The 21,129-nt window shown below is 38.8% G+C and overlaps 1 protein-coding gene and 1 long non-coding RNA gene across 3 annotated transcripts in view; one reads left to right on the top strand and one right to left on the bottom strand.

Annotated features, from left to right (window-relative positions):
• Positions 1–64: 64 nt before the first annotated feature.
• LOC114464471 (ubiquitin-conjugating enzyme E2 Q2-like) overlaps positions 65–21,129 on the bottom strand; it is a 62,254-nt gene continuing 41,189 nt past the window's right edge. For both annotated transcript variants that reach the window (XM_028448701.1, XM_028448702.1), the window contains exons 7-13: positions 12,301–12,361; positions 12,128–12,218; positions 11,979–12,037; positions 11,853–11,901; positions 6,448–6,543; positions 6,289–6,355; positions 65–1,691 (exon numbers count right to left, since the gene is read on the bottom strand). In XM_028448701.1, coding sequence (XP_028304502.1) covers positions 1,660–1,691; positions 6,289–6,355; positions 6,448–6,543; positions 11,853–11,901; positions 11,979–12,037; positions 12,128–12,218; positions 12,301–12,361 — 455 coding nt within the window. In that variant the 3' untranslated portion in view covers positions 65–1,659. The remainder of the gene's footprint in view (positions 1,692–6,288; positions 6,356–6,447; positions 6,544–11,852; positions 11,902–11,978; positions 12,038–12,127; positions 12,219–12,300; positions 12,362–21,129) is intronic.
• On the top strand, positions 16,212–16,669 carry LOC114464499 (uncharacterized). Its single transcript, XR_003674222.1, has 2 exons — positions 16,212–16,351; positions 16,487–16,669. It is a non-coding gene; the product is annotated as an uncharacterized LOC114464499 (long non-coding RNA).

The following is a 21,129-nucleotide window of genomic DNA, read 5'->3' as shown; positions in this document are numbered from 1 at the left end:
ATATACCTAAAATATATAAAGGGGAAATGTATATTGTATAAAAAAGCGAAAGTGTGAAACCACCAATTTTAAAACTCTTTATTTATAAACTTGATGCAAGTTTAGAAATTACTGCACATGGTCAAAGTTGTTAAAGGAACAAGAAAAAAAATCCCCAAAGTGAGCCTGAAAATGACCACTAATAAAATATCTTGACATTCTGTTCAAAGTTTCACCATCACTGTCGCACTGCACTCAGTCCGTGGCGATGCCTGAAACCTGTGATCCCTCCACATGCAGACATGTAACAGTTGGCAGAAAAAAACAACCTCCACCATCTGAATTAGTTTAGATGGCTCTTGGTGGACTGTTGCGATGCTTGCAGGATGTGCTGCTGATCACACACAATGAATCATACATTGAAGCAGCAAATTGCACTCGCTCTGCATTAAGCAAATTAAGCTGAAAATTATAATGCAACATAAAACATGTTACATTTTCAAATCAGATCAGCCACTTACAGAGCCAATACATCTCTATTCCAGCTCATGTTATTTTGTGCTCAATTGTCTTAATCTCTAACAATTAATAAAGAAATCCCAGAATTCAATGTGTGTGTGTGTGTACATATACTCGCCTTGTTCCTACGGTGTCCTAATGCAAAGAACTGCGAGAGTTCAAACTCAGGTGGATATTGTGTGTGCCCTGCATAGAGGGTAGCAGTCGTATTACAGAAGACTAAAAGGTGGCAGAAGAAGGAGCTGGTTCAAACAGGTCTACAGAGTCCAGAAAAAGGCTGAAGGATGTTCAGAAAATGATTAACATGCAGCTGCAGAGATGACAGAAGGATAAATTCTGGTGCAAAATATGGAAAAGTAACATATCAGCAACTATGTGTAATTTTTTGGGGGGCCAAAAATAATTTGGGTATAAAACAGGTTAAACTTTGTCCAAATATACATCAACAGTTTCTTATAATCAAAATATTTATCGTAACAGTGAGATATTTGCCCAGCATGCATCACCTTTACACACTGGTTATATCCCTCCTCCCCCACTTGGTGAAAATCCCTCTTTCACCTAAAAACATATGTCCTCAATTCAGGGATAAAAGGGTGTGTTGATTCTGCTTGGACCAACATTCTTTACAAATTTTCAAAAATTTGACTTACTGGATGACAAGGATGCTTCAATTAATTAATAAACTCCAAAAATACAAAACTTGTCAAGGAGGCTCAAATAATATGAACTGCCCAAAAGTATCTCTAAAACAATGGTTGTATTCATGTACCAGGTAAATAAAAATACAATTCAGAGAAAACAATTTGTAGTCAGTGTAAATGCATTCATTAAAGTGTAATGTTAAAAAGTCTTGGTTATTATTCATTCAAAATTTAAAATCACCGTTCACAGCACTGTGAGAACATTTTGTCAAAGCAAAAGAAAAAGCCACAATTAATGGAGATAATAGTCCAGAAACAGGCGCACTCATTCTATCATGCCTTCCTCTTCCTCACTGAGAGTGAAAGACGAGCATCACGTCTTTCCTGAAACTGTTTTGAAGGAGCACATGTTTGAGCCAACAAGAAAATTGTCCAGGAGAGAGGGGATTTATTCCCAGTAAAGTCTGAAAGCAGGATGACCCGAAGATGTGTTCCCAGTGCATAACAGAGCCACTCCTTATCCGTCTTCCTTCGGGGGTGTGTACCAGCCTGCAGGGAGCAGCAGCAGCAAAGATGAAGATTAAAGCACTGTTTCACAACTGCTCCATCTTTGGGACCCACCATTAAATTAACAACCAGTGAACCACATTTAGACAAACAATGCAGGCTAAATCTGAGATTATGCAGCAAAAACCGCACAGCATAAGAACAAAAAATAATTTTCTAGCAGTGCTAGAGAGTATAACAAATTCCCTTAATTACTTATTCCCCTCTAAAATGAGATACCACATCTCAGGGGGTTATCCTGGAAAATAAATAAATACAAATTAATCAGCAATTAATTAAAAAGGATAAATAAAAATTATTTCAAAAAATACCATACATTAACTGACTAACTATCAAATTAATTTAAATTACTAAAAAGACAAACATTTTAAAATACAGTTGCATTTAAAATTACCTAATGAGCGGTTCTCAACCTTACTGGAAGTACTGAATCCTGCAAGCACTGATAAAGTCCACTTGTAATTGGAAATTATTTCCTCAAAAGGTAGGTAAATTTTTTATTGAGACACACGTGTAAGCATTGGCTGATTTTTGGGCTTTGTTCAAAACACTTTTAATGTTAATTTTTATAAATTGATATTGTTATTCAGATTTATCCATTAATAACCTAGTTTGTCATTGAAATGTATTTTGTGTAACAGAATTCAATTGTGTTTCTTGACCCCTGCCCAGAGTAGGAGTATGACCCATTTTCAGCCTTGGAATCCCACTTTAGATCACAACCTATTATTAAACCAAGTTCTGATGAACTACGACCGGGCCCGCGGAATGTCTCTGTGCCGAATAGCACGTACCTCATTCGCGAGAGTTCAGTCAAATGACTGGGTTCCATTGAGTAAAAAAATGGGGGCCCCCGTGGCACATACGGAGTAATGAGCCCCATTATATATTGGTATGTGTCAATGATTCAGTACCACCACTTGTCGCAATATTTGACTCACAAATAAATGAGAAAATGACTTTAAAGGAAATTGCCGAAAAAAGGGGTGTGGGCCCCCGGGCCCCCAATCACAAATTACCTTTGAAACGATATATCACACGACTTGTTCCCATAAATTTGGAAATTACCGGAAATGGGGGGTGGGCCCCATTTTAAAAAAAAAGGCTCCGAGCATCCGAGTATTCAAACCAAACTGCATTCCGATCTAACGAGAACTAACGGAGGAGTAGTCATTTGAAAAATAGGGCTCCCTGGCGCACCCGGGACACGTACGGAGTAATGGGGCCCATATATACTGTATATTGGTATGTGCCAATGATTCGGTACCACCAACCATCAAATTATTTGACTCACAAATAAATGAGAAATCGTCTGTCGTTTCTTCTTTTATTTTGGGGCCCCTTGGGGCTCCAAATCAAAAATCGGGCTCTAAGTGTCAATGCGAACACATTCATACTGTAGATTATACCTAACAAATTTCAGCCCGATCCGTTCACGAATAACAGAAGGAGTAGTGATTTTAACTAGTGTACACAACAAGAAGAAGAAGAAGAAGAACAAAGTGAGTGGAGTTTTGAGTCCGGCAGCCCGGCCTAAAAATAATGTAATTATAACTTTATATGTTAACTCTACAATAACATACTGTTCCTTGCAATTCAGTGTAATTTTCACAAATATGTTCAGTACATTGCTTCAAAATGTAGATTGATTTCAACATGAGTGCACTTTGCCAACATTACTCTTTACGACATCATTTTCAACAAAACCAGAATCTACATTTATTAATGATTATTACTATAACCCCTGGGCCCAGTTGTTCAAAGGAAATCCGATCAGATTTTGGATAATGGATTGGTTTAAATCTTGAAAATGGGTTGATCAAAACCAAAAATGGATTCTGAGATCGGATTAGATCACGTAATCCAATCTTGGTTTTGATCTGGAAAAAACCCTCAGTTTGGGTTGTTCAAAACTTTTTAGTAGGATCGGGATAACTTTGATAAAAAAAAAAAACAGGATTATTCTGATCCCAGCAGTTGGGAGGATTCAGGGGGGATTTCAGGAACAAAACGCAATTTTAATTAAATTCAAACTGGTCAAATAATTAACATTCATCGTGTAGTAAATATACATTTATGTATTGATAGTTTTTAACCTAGTTTTCAAACCATACAGTTGACATTTTATACTACTTTGCATCACAGACCAGTAATGTAGAAATAAAATAATCCACTCAATAGCTGTCAAAATCAAACAAAAGAGTATTCAATTCTAATTCGAAACTTAATATTTACAGACACATCCAAAAATCATTGTTCAAAAATAGTTTCTGACAATGGCATCCCTTACTGCATGACCAGTCACACTCTCATTCTGAGAAAAAGTCGGAGGTATGTCTTCGTTTTCAGCTGGCTCAGTAGGTGCATCATTAACCTCATCACAAAGAGGGACATTCCGCTTTGTAGCAATATTGTGCAGGACAATACAAGCAAGTATTATGTTGCACACTCCTTGGGGTTCCACTCGCAAGTAGTTGAGGAACGCAAAACGCCTCCTCAGAACTCCATTTAGACGCTCAATGGCACACCTTGCTTTGGAATGAGCAGTGTTGAAGCGTGCCTGCTCAGGTGTGTTCGGTGAAAGAAAAGGAGTCATCAGCCATGGTAGGAGCGGATAGGCACTGTCCCCTAATATTATGCCATCTGGTCGGTTGGTCTGGAGCTTTCTGTATAGAGCGCTTTCCCTCAGGATACGTGCGTCGTGGACAGACCCAAGCCACTTCACAACACAGTTTGTGATGAGGAGGTCAGCATCATCCACAAGTTGTATGTTTATGCTGTGCCTTCCCTTCCTGTTGATGTACTCCCACTCTCTCTCATGGGGGGCTTGTATACACACGAGTGCAATCAATAACCCCAATAGTATTGGGCATGTTCCCCAAGAGTAAGAACTTGCCCTTGGTCTGGGAAATCTGGTCATCCCTTGGAAAACAAACAAACTGATTGACCAGGCTGGCCAAAGTTACTGACACAGCTTTCACCACCTTATTCACAGTTGATTTGTCCACTCCTATACTGTCACCAACAACTTGGTAAAAAGACCCAGATGCATAGAAACGCAGAGCAATGAGGACCTGCTCTTCCACTGACATACTGTGACTCCTTCTGGTTCTGCGTTGAAGCTCTGGCCTGACAAGTTCTGCAATGTATTTAATATCAGCATTCCCAAACCGAAATCGAGCATAAAGCTCCTCATTAGTGTATTGCTCTAGTGGTTTTGAACGCTCAACATACACCCTTCAACTGTATTCTCTCCTTCTAAAATGATAATGGCGATGAACTATACCTGCCATGTCAGTGGCCCTGTGTAAGTCCTCTGAGAAAGACTAAATGAGATGGCTGTCTGATGAGCTGATGTGCTTCACCTTGTTCTCGATCAATTGATCCTGCCCAGAGCCTATATAACCTCTGTGCACCACCAAACAGGTGGAACCATGGACTCAAAAGGATCTAATTTCACAGTGGCAGAAACCCATGCACTGCTGGAAGGTGTAAGGCATCATTATGCCTTAATAGTAGGATGTTTTAGTTCTACAAAGGGAGGAGAACTGACCAACAAGAAGAAAAACGATGTTTGGGCAGAAATCACAAAGAATGTAAATGCCACAGGATCTGGCCAGAAGAGGAAGACTGATCAGATCAAATTTAGATGGAAGAATCTAAAGGCCAAAGCAACAAAGGACCACTCAGAGGCAAAAAACACTGAAACAGGCAACAAGCCCTTCAAGAGAGGTGAATACACTGACTATGTTCTTGACATTATTGGAGGGGAGCATTCACAAGCTCTACATGGGATTCAAGGTGTTGCAGGCGATGGTGAGCCCACAGCTGAAGGGAAAGGTGAATCAGATCCTACTGATGCAGAGGTAACGGTGATCCTTGATCTCAGTACAGTTACTGTGGAAGAAGTTGGAAAAGGTGGATCTTCACAAGTAGAGACACTTACCACTGCAACAGGAAATCAAAGAGGCTTAAAACATCCTTTGCCAAACAAAGATGATGATGATGCCTACAGGGCACTTCTTAAAAGAGAAACTGAACGAGCAGAGGTACAGATTCGCCTGGCAGAGGAACAAATTACTTTAACCAGACTGCAGCAAACCAAAGCCAAACTTGAGATTCGTCTTCTGAAAGCACATCTTCAAATGTCTGATCATTCCACAGAAGAAGAAGGCTGAATGTGTGTGTGCTTTCCTCATGTTTCAAGGTTGAATATGAAATATGGAATGTGATATGGTCTGGCTGGTCAAAAGATATTGAAAATGGGATGTTTGTATTTTCTGTGCTTTTTTTTTGTTTCTTCAAATGAATACACTTTGAGTTACTCCATGCTGGCTATCCTACTTTGCTTTGAACAACTGGGATAAAACTGAGACGGATTACATGATCCTGGATAAAAAAAAAAGGGATTTCAGAATCCGGATAGTTTTTATCCAGATTACACCTTTTGAACAACTGGGCCCTGGGGATCGAGCAAACCCAGATTAACAACAACTGACCTAAATTATCCAGGTTGCTTATTTGCTGAATACATAATATTAAAATGCAGAAACACAGCAAAATAATATAAAATATTCACCATTCTTTTCATGAATCTGCACCAAGGATTTATATGACTGTTGTGCTCTGGCAAGATTGTACTGGTTCTGTGAACAGATACAAGCATGGTGTTAATAAAAAAAAAGTGTGAAGCCCCTGCAGTGTATCCTTAAGTGCTGCAGCAAACAAAACGTGTTACCTTATTGGCTCCAAACTGCACTCTGGCCTTCCCTTTAACCAGCGTTGCATTTATCTGCATAATGACAGACTCTATAGAATAGGCACTGCTCCAGCCCTGAGGACACACAAAGGCATCAGTACACTCTATCAAACCATATAAAAATAAATAAATACAGAAGCAACAGAATTTTTAGCAAATGTTCTTCCACTCCATGCCACATGGCTGTCAGGCTTGGATGCTGAGTGCAACAGGTTGACCTTTCCTCCTTTTGTTTATTTCGACTAGCGTCTCCAGTCCGGATTGAATTTTTGATGCAACTTTTTGTGCCATTTGAAATAAAGTCTATAAAACATAATTTTGTGTCTTTTAAGTTGCGGCGTAGTCACCTTTGAAGGATTAAATCCTGTGTCAGAGGTATATTCAATCTTTTTTCTAGTCATGTAAACTACTCATTTCCTGTCTTTTTTGTGTGTTTTTTTATTTTTTATTTTTTTAATAAACCCAAACACTTTCTTTTCTAAAATATTTCAGGGTTTTGTTTACATTGAATGAACCAATGATAAATGTACTTCTACGGCAGTTCTTCACTGTTTTTAATTGTGTGAAACATCTAGAAAGCCAATGATGGCCATATTTTATTTATATTTTCTCCTTGTCTGCATATGGTACCAAATGTTAACACTATATGTAGTGCAACAAGGTACAACAAACAAGGTTTGACCAAAGTGCTGCACAATAAGATGGGGTGTATGGCTGAAAAAGCTCTGACAGGTAGGGGGACTGAGACCATTTAGGCATTTACATGTCAATAAAATAATTTCAACATCAACCCTGTGGCGTACAGGAAGCCAGTGAAGTGCAGAGAGAACAGGTTATATGCTCCTGCATTCTTTTTCCAGTTAAAAACCAGGCAGCAGAGTTTTGCATAAGGTGGAGGCGAGCAAGGGCAGCCTGGCTAAGCCCAACATAATGAGCGTTACAATAGTCCAGCCGTGTTGTGATAAAAACATGAACAACCATCTCCAGTTCTTTCCCACCTGAAATAGGTTTAAGCTTGGTGATAGGCCTTAGTAAAAAGAGAATCTTTAAAAAAACAAAAAAAAAAAAGATAGTGAGTTGGATCGGTATTTGAAGGAGTCTCTGCGCAAAGAGTCGAGACTGAAGAGGGCTTCGGAGTTACTAGGACCAAAGAGAATAGCCTCAGTTTTGGGTTCGTTAAAGCTAAAAAAAAAAAAAAGACATCCATGCCTTAATTTAATTTAGACAGTTCAGAAGGGGCAGGGCAGAGGAGGAACTATTGCTTAGTTGTGACCATCACCAACTTTCCCTAAGGAACTTAATTAGAGGGAAAGATATAAAAAGAAAGGGCAGTGTTAAATCGTAGTGAGGGGGGAAAAAAATTGGGGAGAGTGAGTCAAAGGTGGACATTAAAAAGGGTTAGCATAAAGCTACTTTAGTTGTGCTGAAAGTATGACGTGATGTTACTATTGCGTATATTGTGCAGAAAAAAAAATATTATACAAAAAGTTTGAAGTTTGCAGAGAAACTTTAAAGGGGCGGATTATGAAAAAACTACTTTATATTGGTTTTGATAGAGTGACAAAGTTGAAAAAGTTCCAGTTTCCTCCTCCTACCCTATAAGAATGTGAGCTACTCCCTCGCAGCTAAAACAAACACTGCTTTTTAATATATATATAATACTTTGTCATACAGTATATTTAAAGCTACATACACGAAATGTGTTTTCTGCATTTAACCCCTCCCTGAGGAGCAGTGGGCAGCAATGGTGTCAACCCAGAGCAGTTCCGTTTTTAGTACCCGTTATAAGGCCTTGTTTTGCCTTTGAGATGATCTGACGTGTTTTTGACACAATGTGACGCAGCGGTTGGACAAAACCAGTGGACTATCACCTTGAATGGACCATTCCTGTAATCAGTAGAGGAGGTGATGACAAGATAACCACGTTGTTTGAAGCAGCTGACTCAGCTGATTTATGTCACTGCTGCCCCACGGCGCACAAACTAGGGCTGGGTAACGATTTGAATATCCCAAATCGATTCGATTCACAAGGGCCTGATTCAATTCGATTCTTTTTTGATTGATTTTTGATTCAGTTAAGGATATCACACAGTACCACTTTTACTTGGATATGGAAGACATTCTCATTAAAACTAATGATGCAAATAGTAGAAACTACAGCTTTATCTTTATTTACATTTATTTATTTTATTTATTTATTTATTTATTGGAGGATATGCCCCTTGAGATGGAACATCTAGTTTTCGAGGGGGTCCTCAACTTACATAAAATGACAGATACAGCAGAGCAGACAATACAAAAATTCAATATTTCAAAAATAATATATACAACAAAATATAGATAGACATACACACATACACACCCACACGCACACAGTATACATTTAACAGTTGCTCAAAACAGTAAATATTTTATACAAAAATAAATAAGTAATAATAGTGATATCATTAGTAGTAGCTATCTAATGATAGTAAAAACTTTCATTAGATTAAATGAATAAAAAAGGTTTAGGTTACATAGCCTATAATCAAAAACACTGACAGATATTCTGGAGATGGAGGACAAGAGCATTTTTAAACAGAGACAGAGAGGTTAGAGAGCGGATCGATAATGGGAGAATGTTCCAGTCAAATGGAGCTTTATATTTGAATGAAAATTTACCGACTACTTTTTTGACTCTAGGGACTACAAGATATGGTTGATCAGCATGACGCAAACTGTATGATGATCTGAAAGAAATTATATATTGTTTTAAATGATCAGGAAAACTTAAATGAATACATTTAAATATAAATAATAGCCAGTGAAGCTGTCGTCTAGATGCCAGAGAGAGCCATGACAAATGTTCATACATTTGGCAGTGATGAGTTCTGAAGGGACAGCGGAGGATAAATCTACACAGACTATGGTAAGTGACATTAAGTGGTTGGAGAATTGTGGCTGTGGTGTTTTGATAAATAATATCACTGTAATCAATAATGGGAAGAATCAATTGTAAAATTATCCTTTTTCTAACTGAGTAACTAAAACAATTAACTGATTGATAAAGCAATTTTAAGCGATAAGAAATTTTGTTTGTAATAGTTTGTACATGAGTTTTAAATGACAGTGAGGAGTCTAGCCATAGACCAAGATATTTAAACTGATCAACAACTGGGACTGGTGACAAATCAGAAAAAGTAAGTTTAATCTCATTGGCTGAGACTGGGCGAACCCGCTTCTGGAACAACATAAAATTTTATTTCGAGTTATTGAGTAATAGTTTATTAGATTGTAGCCAGGATTGAACTGCATTGAAGTCATGCTGAATAGAGTGATTAATATCTGAGATATTAGATTTTGCAGAATAAATCACGGTGTCATCAGCATAAAGTTGGATGTTACAGTCATTGCATGCAAGAGGGAGATCATTAATAAATATTGAAAATAAAAGTGGGCCAAGAGAAGAACCCTGCAGAACACCTTTCTCAATAAATAAAAATTCAGAGTAGCTGCCATTGTAAAACACACACTGTTGCCGATGATGAAGGTAAGAATTGAACCAGAGGAGCGAAGACCTATCCAGGCCTATAGAATGAAGCTTGTCTGAAATAATAATTGAATCTCATGCAGTTATATTAATCTTGTACATTTTATTTATCATGACCTGAGCAGAACAAAAATGCAATGACTTAAATCAATTCAAAGCACAGGGCAGGCTGTGTAAATAAAGTGGCAACAGACACATTGTAAACTCAAGACATTCTCATTCCTTAGAGTCTCACAAAGGTTTTGTGCCAATGTTACAGCGGCTGCACAACAAATCTAACTGTATAATAAGAGACACAACCATAAAAATAAATAACTAATTGTAACTAAAAGCAAACATCCCGAAATTAAAATTCTGAATCGTCTTAAAGTGCAATAAGTCAGGTCTTTGGTAAATGTAAAAAAATACTTTTAAATTCCTGTGAACAGTAAACTTCAAGAAAACAGCAAGATGCAGAAAAAGCCTTTAAGCCCTCAACAAAATGTTAAGTAAAATTCTATTTTGTTTTTGAAGCATTTTCATCCTGAACTCTGAACTCCCCCTTGTGTTTTATTTTGGTCACTGAATTTACAGACTCAAAAAACAGACATTGTGCAAAAAATATTTGAAAAAGGCTCTGCAATTGCATATGGCAATAGAGTAATAAATCATATTTTTGGAGCATATTTATGAAAAACTTGTAAACTTTGCGGCATTAAACTCAAACTGTCTATGAAACTTGACATGAGTGTGTTTTCTCACTTAAATGTCGACTTGTAGATTTTTCTGCAAGAAAAGTAGCTGATCTACATGTTGCGAAGTGAGGCAGCTCCTTTTTGCTGTAACAATATCACCAGCAGCTTAGAATACTCTTTCGGATGGGACACTGGTTCCGGGCACGCATCGGTACCTCATTTTCCCGCTCATGTGTCAGGCCGGCCTCGGCATCATTTTTCCCTTTTTTTTTGCTCATTCTCATCATCTTCTGCTGGAGCGTAGGGAACAACTATGATTTCCAATTGCCGTCATGCTTACAAGCAGCTTTCTCTGCCAATGTGTGTCTTGTTTACATGTGTTCTGAATGTTGATTCCCCCACAGAGAAGTGCGAGTGAATGACGGTGTGTGTGTTTGATTGTTTATCTTTAGCATCAACTTTTGTCTACAGGTTACTACGACCTCCACTAAAGCCTGTAAAACTGTGATAACAGCTTGAATCATGTCCTTACTTTTGGGTAGAACCCCCTCCTCCCTCACAGCGCAAGGTGCCGTGCTACTAATCTACAGGCAGCAAGACATATTAAAAGGTTAGAATCAAGGGTTTTATAAATCGATATCAGGCTATACAAAGGAGAATCGATTCAAATCGATTGATCGATTCTTTAAACCCAGCCTTAGCACACACATCCTGAAACAGTGTTTGTTTGACTCACAATCACAATAGCTGCTTAATCAGCCATGTGTTTTACTGAAAGGTGCAGTTTTTTGGCTGAAAACCATAACAAGAGTGTGTGGATAGCAAAAGGAAATCGCTTTGGGGATCACTGATCTCCCTCGCAAGAACAAGGCATGAAGTCTGCGTCTATAGATGCACCCACTCAAGAATATGAATAAGTAGGCCCCAAAACAGCCTGTTTTTAGAACTGTTTAGAAGAGAGCTAAAACTCTAAAAAACAGGCATGTTTAAGAAGATAAACCTTAAATACTATGTTGTGGTGGTTATTAGAACAAATAGAAATGTGTGAAAAATGGCATAATAATGGACCTTCAAACTTTTTAATCCAATAAACCAAAACAAGACACAATTCAGTTAACAACTCAAAGCCTTCATGACCTGACTCAAAAAATTATTAATGCTTTAACTGGAGACAAACTCACCTGTTTTGTGAGAAGTTCCATGCACAAGGCTCCCCCTCCGAGAACATAACTGAAACAAGGCAATCATGATACAGTGGGAGTCTAAAACCTATTTTTTTTAAAGAAAGAAACAAAACAGATACTCACCCTCCAGAAAGAACAGGAGAGAGAACCCGTACAAAAGGTGGGTCAAAAGGAAAATTATCCTGAATTAAAAACACACACAAAAAAAGTGCATTAGACATTTAAACTTTCTTCCAAATCTTTAGTTGACAAATATCCCAGAGATTACTCACTTTATAAGAGAAATTGAGAAGAATGTAGTCCATTCCTTCCTTTTCTTTTAAAACCTGCAGATCACTGTGTAAAGAACTATCAGGGTCTACTCTGAAATTACAGAACAACCAGGTAAATCCAGCACTACACCAACATGTAAAAAAACTTTAGAGAACCTGATAAAGGCACTTACGTTCTTAACTTGACGTGCCATTCATAAAGGCTGTCACCGACTAGTTCGACTGAATAAATACCTGTGAACAGGGTTAAAGACAGCACAGAAATTAACGTTTTCTCTTTAAAACAGTGCGTCAGGTATGTGATTACCTTATTTTAGGCTTTTGTCATTTTCGCTTTCTTAACCAGGAAAAAAACAAATGTATTTGGCCCAAAACAGCTCAGAGACATATTTACAGGGCAAGAGTATCTTTGAATGGCAATACCCTTTGAACCCAGCACCACAGTGAAAAACCTAGGTTATCTTTAATACTTAAATTTTCATGCTAAGCAATTTTCTACCTTCGCAATATCTAATTTTGTTTTTTTTAATGCAGTGATGCTGAAAAGCAAGTTAATGCATTTGTTACATTCAAAATAGACTACATTATTTTAACTCTTTACTGTCAGGATGTACTAGTAAATCAATAAAATCTCCAGTTGATCCAGAATGATGCAGATAAACTACTGACCAGGTACAATCCTGATTAGAGCCCGATCAATATGGGATTTTTAGGGTCGATGCCGAGACACAGGCTACGTTCACACTGCAGGCAAATGCGACCCAAATCCAATCTTTATGCCCTAATGCGAGGTGTATCCGATCTGTTTAAGAGTAACTGAACCGCAAAGGCACTTTTTTTCTGCTGAATACAAATGTATTTGGTATTTGACTTTGCGACTGGCTGAGAACAAGATCATGTGATGTTTTGGGACCATCTGGCACCACAAACAAGCACCGTTAACCCTGCCCCTTTTATAAAAACTAACACCTGTGGGTTCTACAATCTGTGGTGAGGAGGTTGGATTGAGAGCAGAGTGAATAGTAGTAGTATATTGAGTAATGAGTAGGTAGTTATAGCATATATTGTTCATTGGGGATTTTATAGTATAGATTGGGCATGTCTTAACTGCTCCAAGAGCCCCGCCCAAAATCGAAGCATTTTTTAAATTTCCCTTGTAGTGGCAGGTCAGGAGAAAGCAGGGGTTAAGTTACTTTGTAAAGACGTTGGTCACTTTCATATGTGGCCCTAATTCCAATACAGATCAGTGTTGATGCGCGTTTGATATGTTGACGTCGCTTTATAGCAGCAGCTGTAGTAGTGAGCGCAGGCGTTGTCCTCTGGACCAGAGGCTTGAAGCATCCACTGTTCATACAATCCTTTTTCTGCACAATAACATAGATTATAGTTAGCTTTGATACCTGGATTATGTAAATAGATCCACTGTCTCTTGCGGACACTGCACATTTTTGTGTTTGACGTGCACTTGTTGCTCCGTGCGATCATCTGATGTTGACAGTAACAGTTGTTTGTTAATAAGCAAATGTGTTTTTTGTATGAGGAAAATAAGTGGTTTCAACTGTGGTTTCGGTTCGGGCTCGGATATAAATATCTGAATGCCTGTCGTGTTCAGTTTTGCTGCGTCTGGTTCAGGTCTATAACTGGTCTCTGTTTAAAAGCAAATCAGCACCACAAAAAGCCAAAACAAAATATTTGGCTCTCTTTTTCTTTTTCCTTATCCTTCTCTGCACCTGCTCATATTCTCCAGCTCACATTGCAAAAAAACTGAGACAAACGCAAAAATGCGGATGCGGGTCAGTTCAGAGCTGCAACAGTTCACACTGGAATCTGGTCAAATTTAAATGGTAATATGAACTGCCAAACAAAAACAAAAAAATCGGATCTGAAAAAAATCTGAATTGAGCATTAAGGCTTGCGGTGTGAATGTAGTCGTTATGGGGTTCTTAAAAAGCTTATATCTAATGTATCTACCGATCTATCGGTCGATAGCAAATATATCGGCAAAACATTAAGTTCTAAGTTGCAAAAATTAACTACTTTATAGTTCTTTCCCCCTCCCCCAATATGTTGCTGCGAGCCCTCAGATCACTGGTATTTCTGCATTGTTGCCACCCATTCAGTCCACAGTAGCAGCAGCCGCTTTCACCTCGACAGTATATTGCCCCAAAAAACAGGAAAAACCCATTGCTTGAATGGACTTTTTAATGAATAAATATTCAAATAAAAACAGAACAATAGTACTGAAGGTGCAAAGGTTTTTCCATTTCTTTACCAAACCTGGAAACAAATTCAACTCACAATTAATTTCAGTCCATACAATCAGAAACAGAATCAGAATTCCTTTATTGATCCTAGGGGGAAATTGCTTTTGTTACAGCCACAGAAAAAAAATCACAAATAAAAGAATAAAAACGTTAACAAAAACAAAAGAAAGAATAAACAATAATTAAGCGTATAATTCAGTAAAGACTGTTAAAAATAGGGATCAGAAACACAATAAAATAGGATAGATAATACTACTACTACTACTACTACTAATAATAATAAACAAATACATACCAATACGATTCAGATATTTACAAAAATATTACAAATATGATTTGGATATGTACAACAATCGAGCTGTGAGGTTATATTGATGCATTGTACAGTTTGATTGCCACTGGCAGGAATGATTTCCTGTGGCGTTCTGTGGAGCACCGTGGTTAGATCAGCCTAGTGCTGAAGGTGCTTCTGTGACTGACCAGCACATCATGGAGTGGGTGGGACTCATTGACCGAGATGGATTTAACTTTGGACAGGCTCCTCTCCGTCACAACTGTCAGAGAGTCCAATTTAATTTAACGTCACTGGCCCTGCGGATGAGTCTGTTGGCGTCTGTGACCCCCAGTCTGCTCCCCCAGCGTAGAGGATCGCACTCGCCACCACTCATGAAACATCCTCAGCATTTTCCTGCAAATGTTGAAGGACCTCAGCCGTCTCAGAAAATAGAGGCAGCTTTGGCCCTTCCTGTAGAGGGAGTCAGTGTTCTTCCCCCAGTCCAGTTTAATGTCAATCACCATTCCCAGGTATTTGTACTCGTCCACAATGTCCACACTGACCCCCTGGATAAAGACAGGGCTGACTGGCCTCTTGGTTCTCCTCAGGTCCACAATCATCTCCTTAGTCTTTGTCACATTGAGCTGTAGATGGTTCTGCTCACTCCATGTGACAAAGCTGCCCATAGCAGCCCTGTACTCCACCTCGTCCCCCTCCCTGATACATCCAACCACTGCAGAGTCATCAGAGAACTTCTGGAGATTACAGGTGTCAGTGCAGTAGCTGAAGTCCGTGGTGAACAGGAAGGGAGAGAGTACAGTCCCTTGAGGGGGCCCGGTGTTGCTGACTACTTTGTCAGACACAGTGTCGCAGGCGTACATACTGTGGTCTGCCAGTTAAGTAGTCCACAATCCAGGACACAATGGAGGAGTCAACCTGCATCTCTGTCAGCTTCTCACCCAGTAGAGCTGGACGGATGGTGTTAAAAGCACTGGAAAAGTCAAAGAACATAACTTTCACAGTGCTCGCCGGCTTGTCCAGGTGAGAGTAGACATGGTTGAGCAGGAAGGTGATGGCGTCCTCAGGATGTCTTCCACAGCACAGGGATCCTCTGCAAACTCAGGCTCATGGTGAAGATGTGCTAGAATTTTCCACAGAGCTACAAAGCACAAGCCTTCAATACTCTGGGGCAGACTCCATCAGGTCCTACAGCTTTTCTAGCGTGGAGTTTCACCAGTTGCCTTTTCACTGTTTTCACTGATGCTGTGAAGTTTATTGTGGAGAGAGCAGGCAGTGAGGGGGGAGGGATGTCAGCACAGTCCAAATGAGTGTGTGTATTCAGGGAGCCAGGGGAGGAGGTGAGAGGACGGTTCACACAGGGCTTTTCCACCAAGAGCACGGAGGTTTTTTTGGAGCTGGGGTTGGTGCCAGAGCTCCTTCAGAGCTAGACCTGTTTAGCTGAAGAACCGATTTGGCAAGTTGGAGCCACGTCCTTGCGTCACCACAATACGTCAGTACGTCACTGATTACGTAACAGTTTACCCATGAGCACTTGCGCCATAATGAAGCCCATGTTTTGACTGTTGACATCGTATGAAAACTATCTTATCCTACGTAAAGATTCTGCTGAACAAATGTAACCATCTTCATTGTAGTCAAAGGAATCTGCGACATTTGTGAACACAGGTAATTATCAAAGACGTTTTATTGCTTAACAATGACCGTGTTAGCATTTGCTAAGCTACTTAGCTTCAACTACGCCTGCATAAGTACAGCAGATAAATGCAATAAGTTCATTTTGATGTTTGTTTATCATTACAGATGCTCTTAATGCTGACCGTGCACGTCCGTGACCATGCTGTTGGTGGGACTCAATACGACCAGAATCAGAACAAGTTTGTGTCAAACTAACGAGTCCTGATGTCATTTCATTCATATATATTTGGACCAAGGACTTACTGTGTGTGACTGAAGGGATGCTTTATTAAAATGTTTGTGTCCTCATCATGTTGTTCGACTTGTGTTATTAATGATCAATGACACCTTATTGACTCCAACATTTGTTTCATACCTATTGCTGCTGTTTGATTTGTTTCAATACATTTTGAATTGAGGAAATCTTAATTGCATTCTATTTAATTGTCCTACTTAATAGGTGAGTATTGTATGAACTTTTCACTTCTATAAATGTAAAAAAATTATAAAAAATACAAACCTAATAGTGTGTGCTACAGCAGGTTATGTTTCTATCTTAGGGCAAAAAAGTGGATGTAAAGAGGAATTAAATTAACTGAATATAAATAAAATACATGTGTATGCTTACAAGTAGGCAACAAACAATGAACAAAGTCCTTGTAGAATACAAAATAAGTAACTTTATTTACACAAAGATGTACAAATCAACTCAATATATATTAACATTTACTTAAATGATTGTGGGTTTTCTATTAGAAAGGGCCAAAGCCTGATTCTATCTACTCCAGAACCAACACCAGTGCTGTGGAGTTCATCATGAGCTGGAGGTTATGGACCATGGACGTGGTTCTGGTTCATGAACTGTGTCGCTGACTGCTCCATGGAAGAACATCTGCATTAACAGCTTCCTCCTTTTTTTCCTGCATAGAAGCATTAAAAATAATATTTGAATTTATTATTTATTTCAGCAGTCTCCACAATAAGAAAATACAAAAACAAACACTCAACTGTAATCCTTAAGCCAAAAGTGTGTAGTTTGAAGCAAAGCTTATACAAATCTACCCTATCACAATAAAACTAAACAAGGTTCTCTTGATAATCACACACAAAAAATATTTAGCTTATATTACTATTTTAACTATATATTCTACACAAGTTTTTTTATATACTGTGTATACATTCACATCAAACATATATACATATGTACATACACATGAATGTATATATGCCATGTACTTGGTAAAATTGTTACTCTTCTTTCTTATACTTACTAACAATATATGATTTAAAAAACTTTTTAAACTGATTTATGCTGTTTTGTTTAATCCCTTATGCAGTTCCATAATTTAACCCCTGATATTGTTATACACAAATTATTTTCCCCTTTTCTCTCTAAAAATCTTTTCTGCAACGCTTTTGGAAGTGAACCTTTACTTGTTTTATAAATCATTTGGACAGTTTTGAGTTTGATGAGATCTGGAGTTTTAAATCTGAAGTTTTTAACAATAATCCAAGTGTGTGTTCTCTGTATCCTGCGTTATGTCTGAGTCTGATTTTACATTATAAATAACGGTTGGATGATCGTCATGTATGTATTTCCCCGAACTTCAAGACAGTAACTCAAATATAGTAAAACAATTGTAGAATAAAGAGTGTGCAATGCTTTTTGAATAAGAATGTGCCTGGTTTTGTCCAGGAATAAAAAACAATATTAGTTCTTAATAATAGTTGCATTTGTTCATAAACAAATAATATTTTAGGTAGGACCAACAGATAATATTGTACATGTTTGCATAGAATGAATTAATCTAACTGGATTTGTTCTGAGATGAAGACGAGCTGAGCTACAGATGAACCTCCAAATCCAACTCTGAAATGAGCAGAAACTTTGTTACCACATAGTTCAGTAATATTATTACATGATCATTGTGTAACAAGGGATGTTCTGAATACAGATCAATGAAATATTACTGCTGCTTTCAGGAATATTAAAGCATTGTTATGATGTCCTAGCTAACCAGCGTCTAACTGGCTAGCCTGCACCACGTTAGACGTAACGTTCATAATATTGATGAGGGAATATTGCAGCAAGCTAATATTGGTAGTAGGTTAACAACAGGGTGAAATAAAACTTACCAGGATTAGTAACAGTTCTACAGGACGAGCTCCTCCATGGCTGTAGTTCTGTTCGGTCCGTGGGGCTCCGTCCTCTTTCCCCTGAATCTCTTCAGACATGCACAGTATCAGGAAACAATGTTCTCCTCCACTGACCACTGCTCTATCTTCTTGGACTTACTTTGGACTGCGCTAACGTGACCAGCCGCTCGCCAGCTTAAAAAAATGGCTGCTTTTCGTTTTTTGGAGGACCGCGGACATCCCCGCCTACCACCTGCCCACTTCAGAGCTGAGCTGTAGCCCAGAAGCTAAGTGGGACCAGCGTAGCTCCGGTTTTTAGCTCCGAGAGCTGGAGCTATGTTGGTGGAAACAGAATGGCCCGGAGCCAAAATACGAGCTAGCTCCAAGCACCAGCTCCTGCCCGGTGGGAAAGCCCTAACAGGGGTGTGAAAGGTTAAGAGGAGGGGGGTGATTGTCTTTCAGTGCAGCCAGCAGTGGTGTGACTAGGGGTGACAGTAGGTTGTACAGTAGCCGTGGTATCAAATCTGTTGAAAAACAGATTTAGTTCGTTGGCCTGGTCCACACTACCGGTTTAATGGCTCAGAAAGATCAGGAGAAACTGGTCCATGCTTTTATCTCCAGCAGACTGGACTATTGTAATGGTCTTCTGACAGGAATCCCCCAAAAGAGCATCAAACAGCTACAGCTGGTTCAGAACGCTGCAGCTCGGGTCTTAACCAGAACAAAGAGGTCAGAGCACATTACTCCAGTTTTAAAGTCTTTACACTGGCTCCCAGTCAGCCTCAGAATAGACTTTAAAGTTCTGCTGCTGGTGTATAAATCTGTGAATGGGTTTGGTCCAGAATACATCAGTGACATGTTGGTCAGGTATGAACCCAGCAGGTCTCTCAGATCTATGGACACAGGTCAGATAGTGGAGCCCAGAGCTCACAGTAAACATGGTGATGCTGCTTTTAGTTGTTATGCTGCAAAGAAGTGGAACAAACTGCCAGCAGAGCTGAAGTCAGCATCCAATGTGAACATTTTTAAATCAAAGTTAAAGGCACTTCTTTTCTCTACTGCATATGATTGAGAGAGAGATTTTTTGTCATGTTGTTGATGTCATGATGATTTTACTGATGATTTTAATTGATTTTACTGATGATTTTAATTGTTCTTATTGATTTAAATGTTCTTATTGATTTTAAACAATTGAATGTTTTATCATGTAAAGCACATTGAGTTGCCTTGAGTATGAAATGCGCTATATAAATAAATTTGCCTTGCCTTGCCCTTACCGTCCAACACTCTGTTGCTGGCTGACTTAAAGTCAGTGATGGTCCTCATCCCTTTGCAGACCTCTCTGGTGTTGTTTTGCTGAAGCTTCTTCTCCAGCTTTCTGCCATATTCCACCCTGGCCTCTCTGTATTTTTATCACCTCCCTATTACCATCTCTGATCACCAGCTCAACTTGGTTCCCACAGACAAACACGTCATCACGTTAATTTATGACACATGTATGGTGTTACGTCACCATTAAGCGACTCTGAGTTTTTGTTGACAGTACATGCTGTTAATTTCATATCGTCTGTTGCGTAGGGTAACTATACGTACAGTTTCACCCAGACACATGCTCTTTTCATGGCTGGATTATAGGAACGGACTGAGTTTCCCAGGGCCCCTGAACGTAACACGTTCATTTAAATGACCGTAACTCTGCTCATATTTGCTCTATCGGAGCAACTCCACCAGTTTATGAAAAATAAGAAATTGCTCTTTACAGCCAGTGTCAGTAAATTGCAGTAATTTTACTCACACATAATGTAAACATTATAGATGCCGCTTTGTTTTGACGAAATCGACACGAGGAACAGAGAGAGAACCAAGTGAGTGAGAAAAAAAGAGAGAGAGATTAAAAAAGGGGACAGATTGTTATAATGCATAATAAAGGTAAATTCCTTTAGTAACCACTAATATCAGATTGTTTTTAAGTCTTTGTATAAAAAAACTCTAACAGGACAACAATGATGTGCATGGCTGCAGTAATGTTGGCTTCATACAATAATAATAACAACCACTGCACACGCCACCAGAGAAGCTTCCAGTGAGTATTTTACAAATCATAGAAAAGTTCACTGAAGGTGAAATTCAGATCTCAATGTCACCTTCAGTTTTCTGTTTTTTTCCCCTTGTCTGCACATGCTGTCAAAGGTCAACACTACAAGAAGTGCTATCATTATGAGACAGCAATAAAATAAATTGATTTATTTTATTACTTAATTGTGACCATCACCAGCCCTCCCTATGGAAGGGTAAGAAATCTTTTATTATAGGGAGGATATAAAAAGGGAGAGCAGTGGTACACCTAAGTGGAAGGGGAGGGGGATGGGGAGGGGACAGGGAGCAGGGAGGAGAGACTCAAGCTAGGAAATAAAAAGGGTGGGGAAAAATAGATTGTTATACAGTGAGGGTGAGATTTGAAGTTGTAGAATATATTGTGCTTATTATGTTGTGTAATCAAGCCAGTATAGTGACAAGTGTGAAGCTTAGCTATAATGGTGGTGGCTGTGGACAGGGGGAATGAGTGAGTGTATTAATTGTGGGGACAGAATCTGAGATAAAACTGCTGGTGCTGCAGTATGCTGCCTCCATTT

The sequence above is a fragment of the Gouania willdenowi genome, chromosome 6, assembly GCF_900634775.1.
Source record: "Gouania willdenowi chromosome 6, fGouWil2.1, whole genome shotgun sequence".
In the NCBI taxonomy this organism is placed as follows: domain Eukaryota; kingdom Metazoa; phylum Chordata; class Actinopteri; order Blenniiformes; family Gobiesocidae; genus Gouania; species Gouania willdenowi.
Note: the sequence above shows the minus strand (reverse complement) of the source record. Positions and strands in the feature narration are given on the sequence as shown.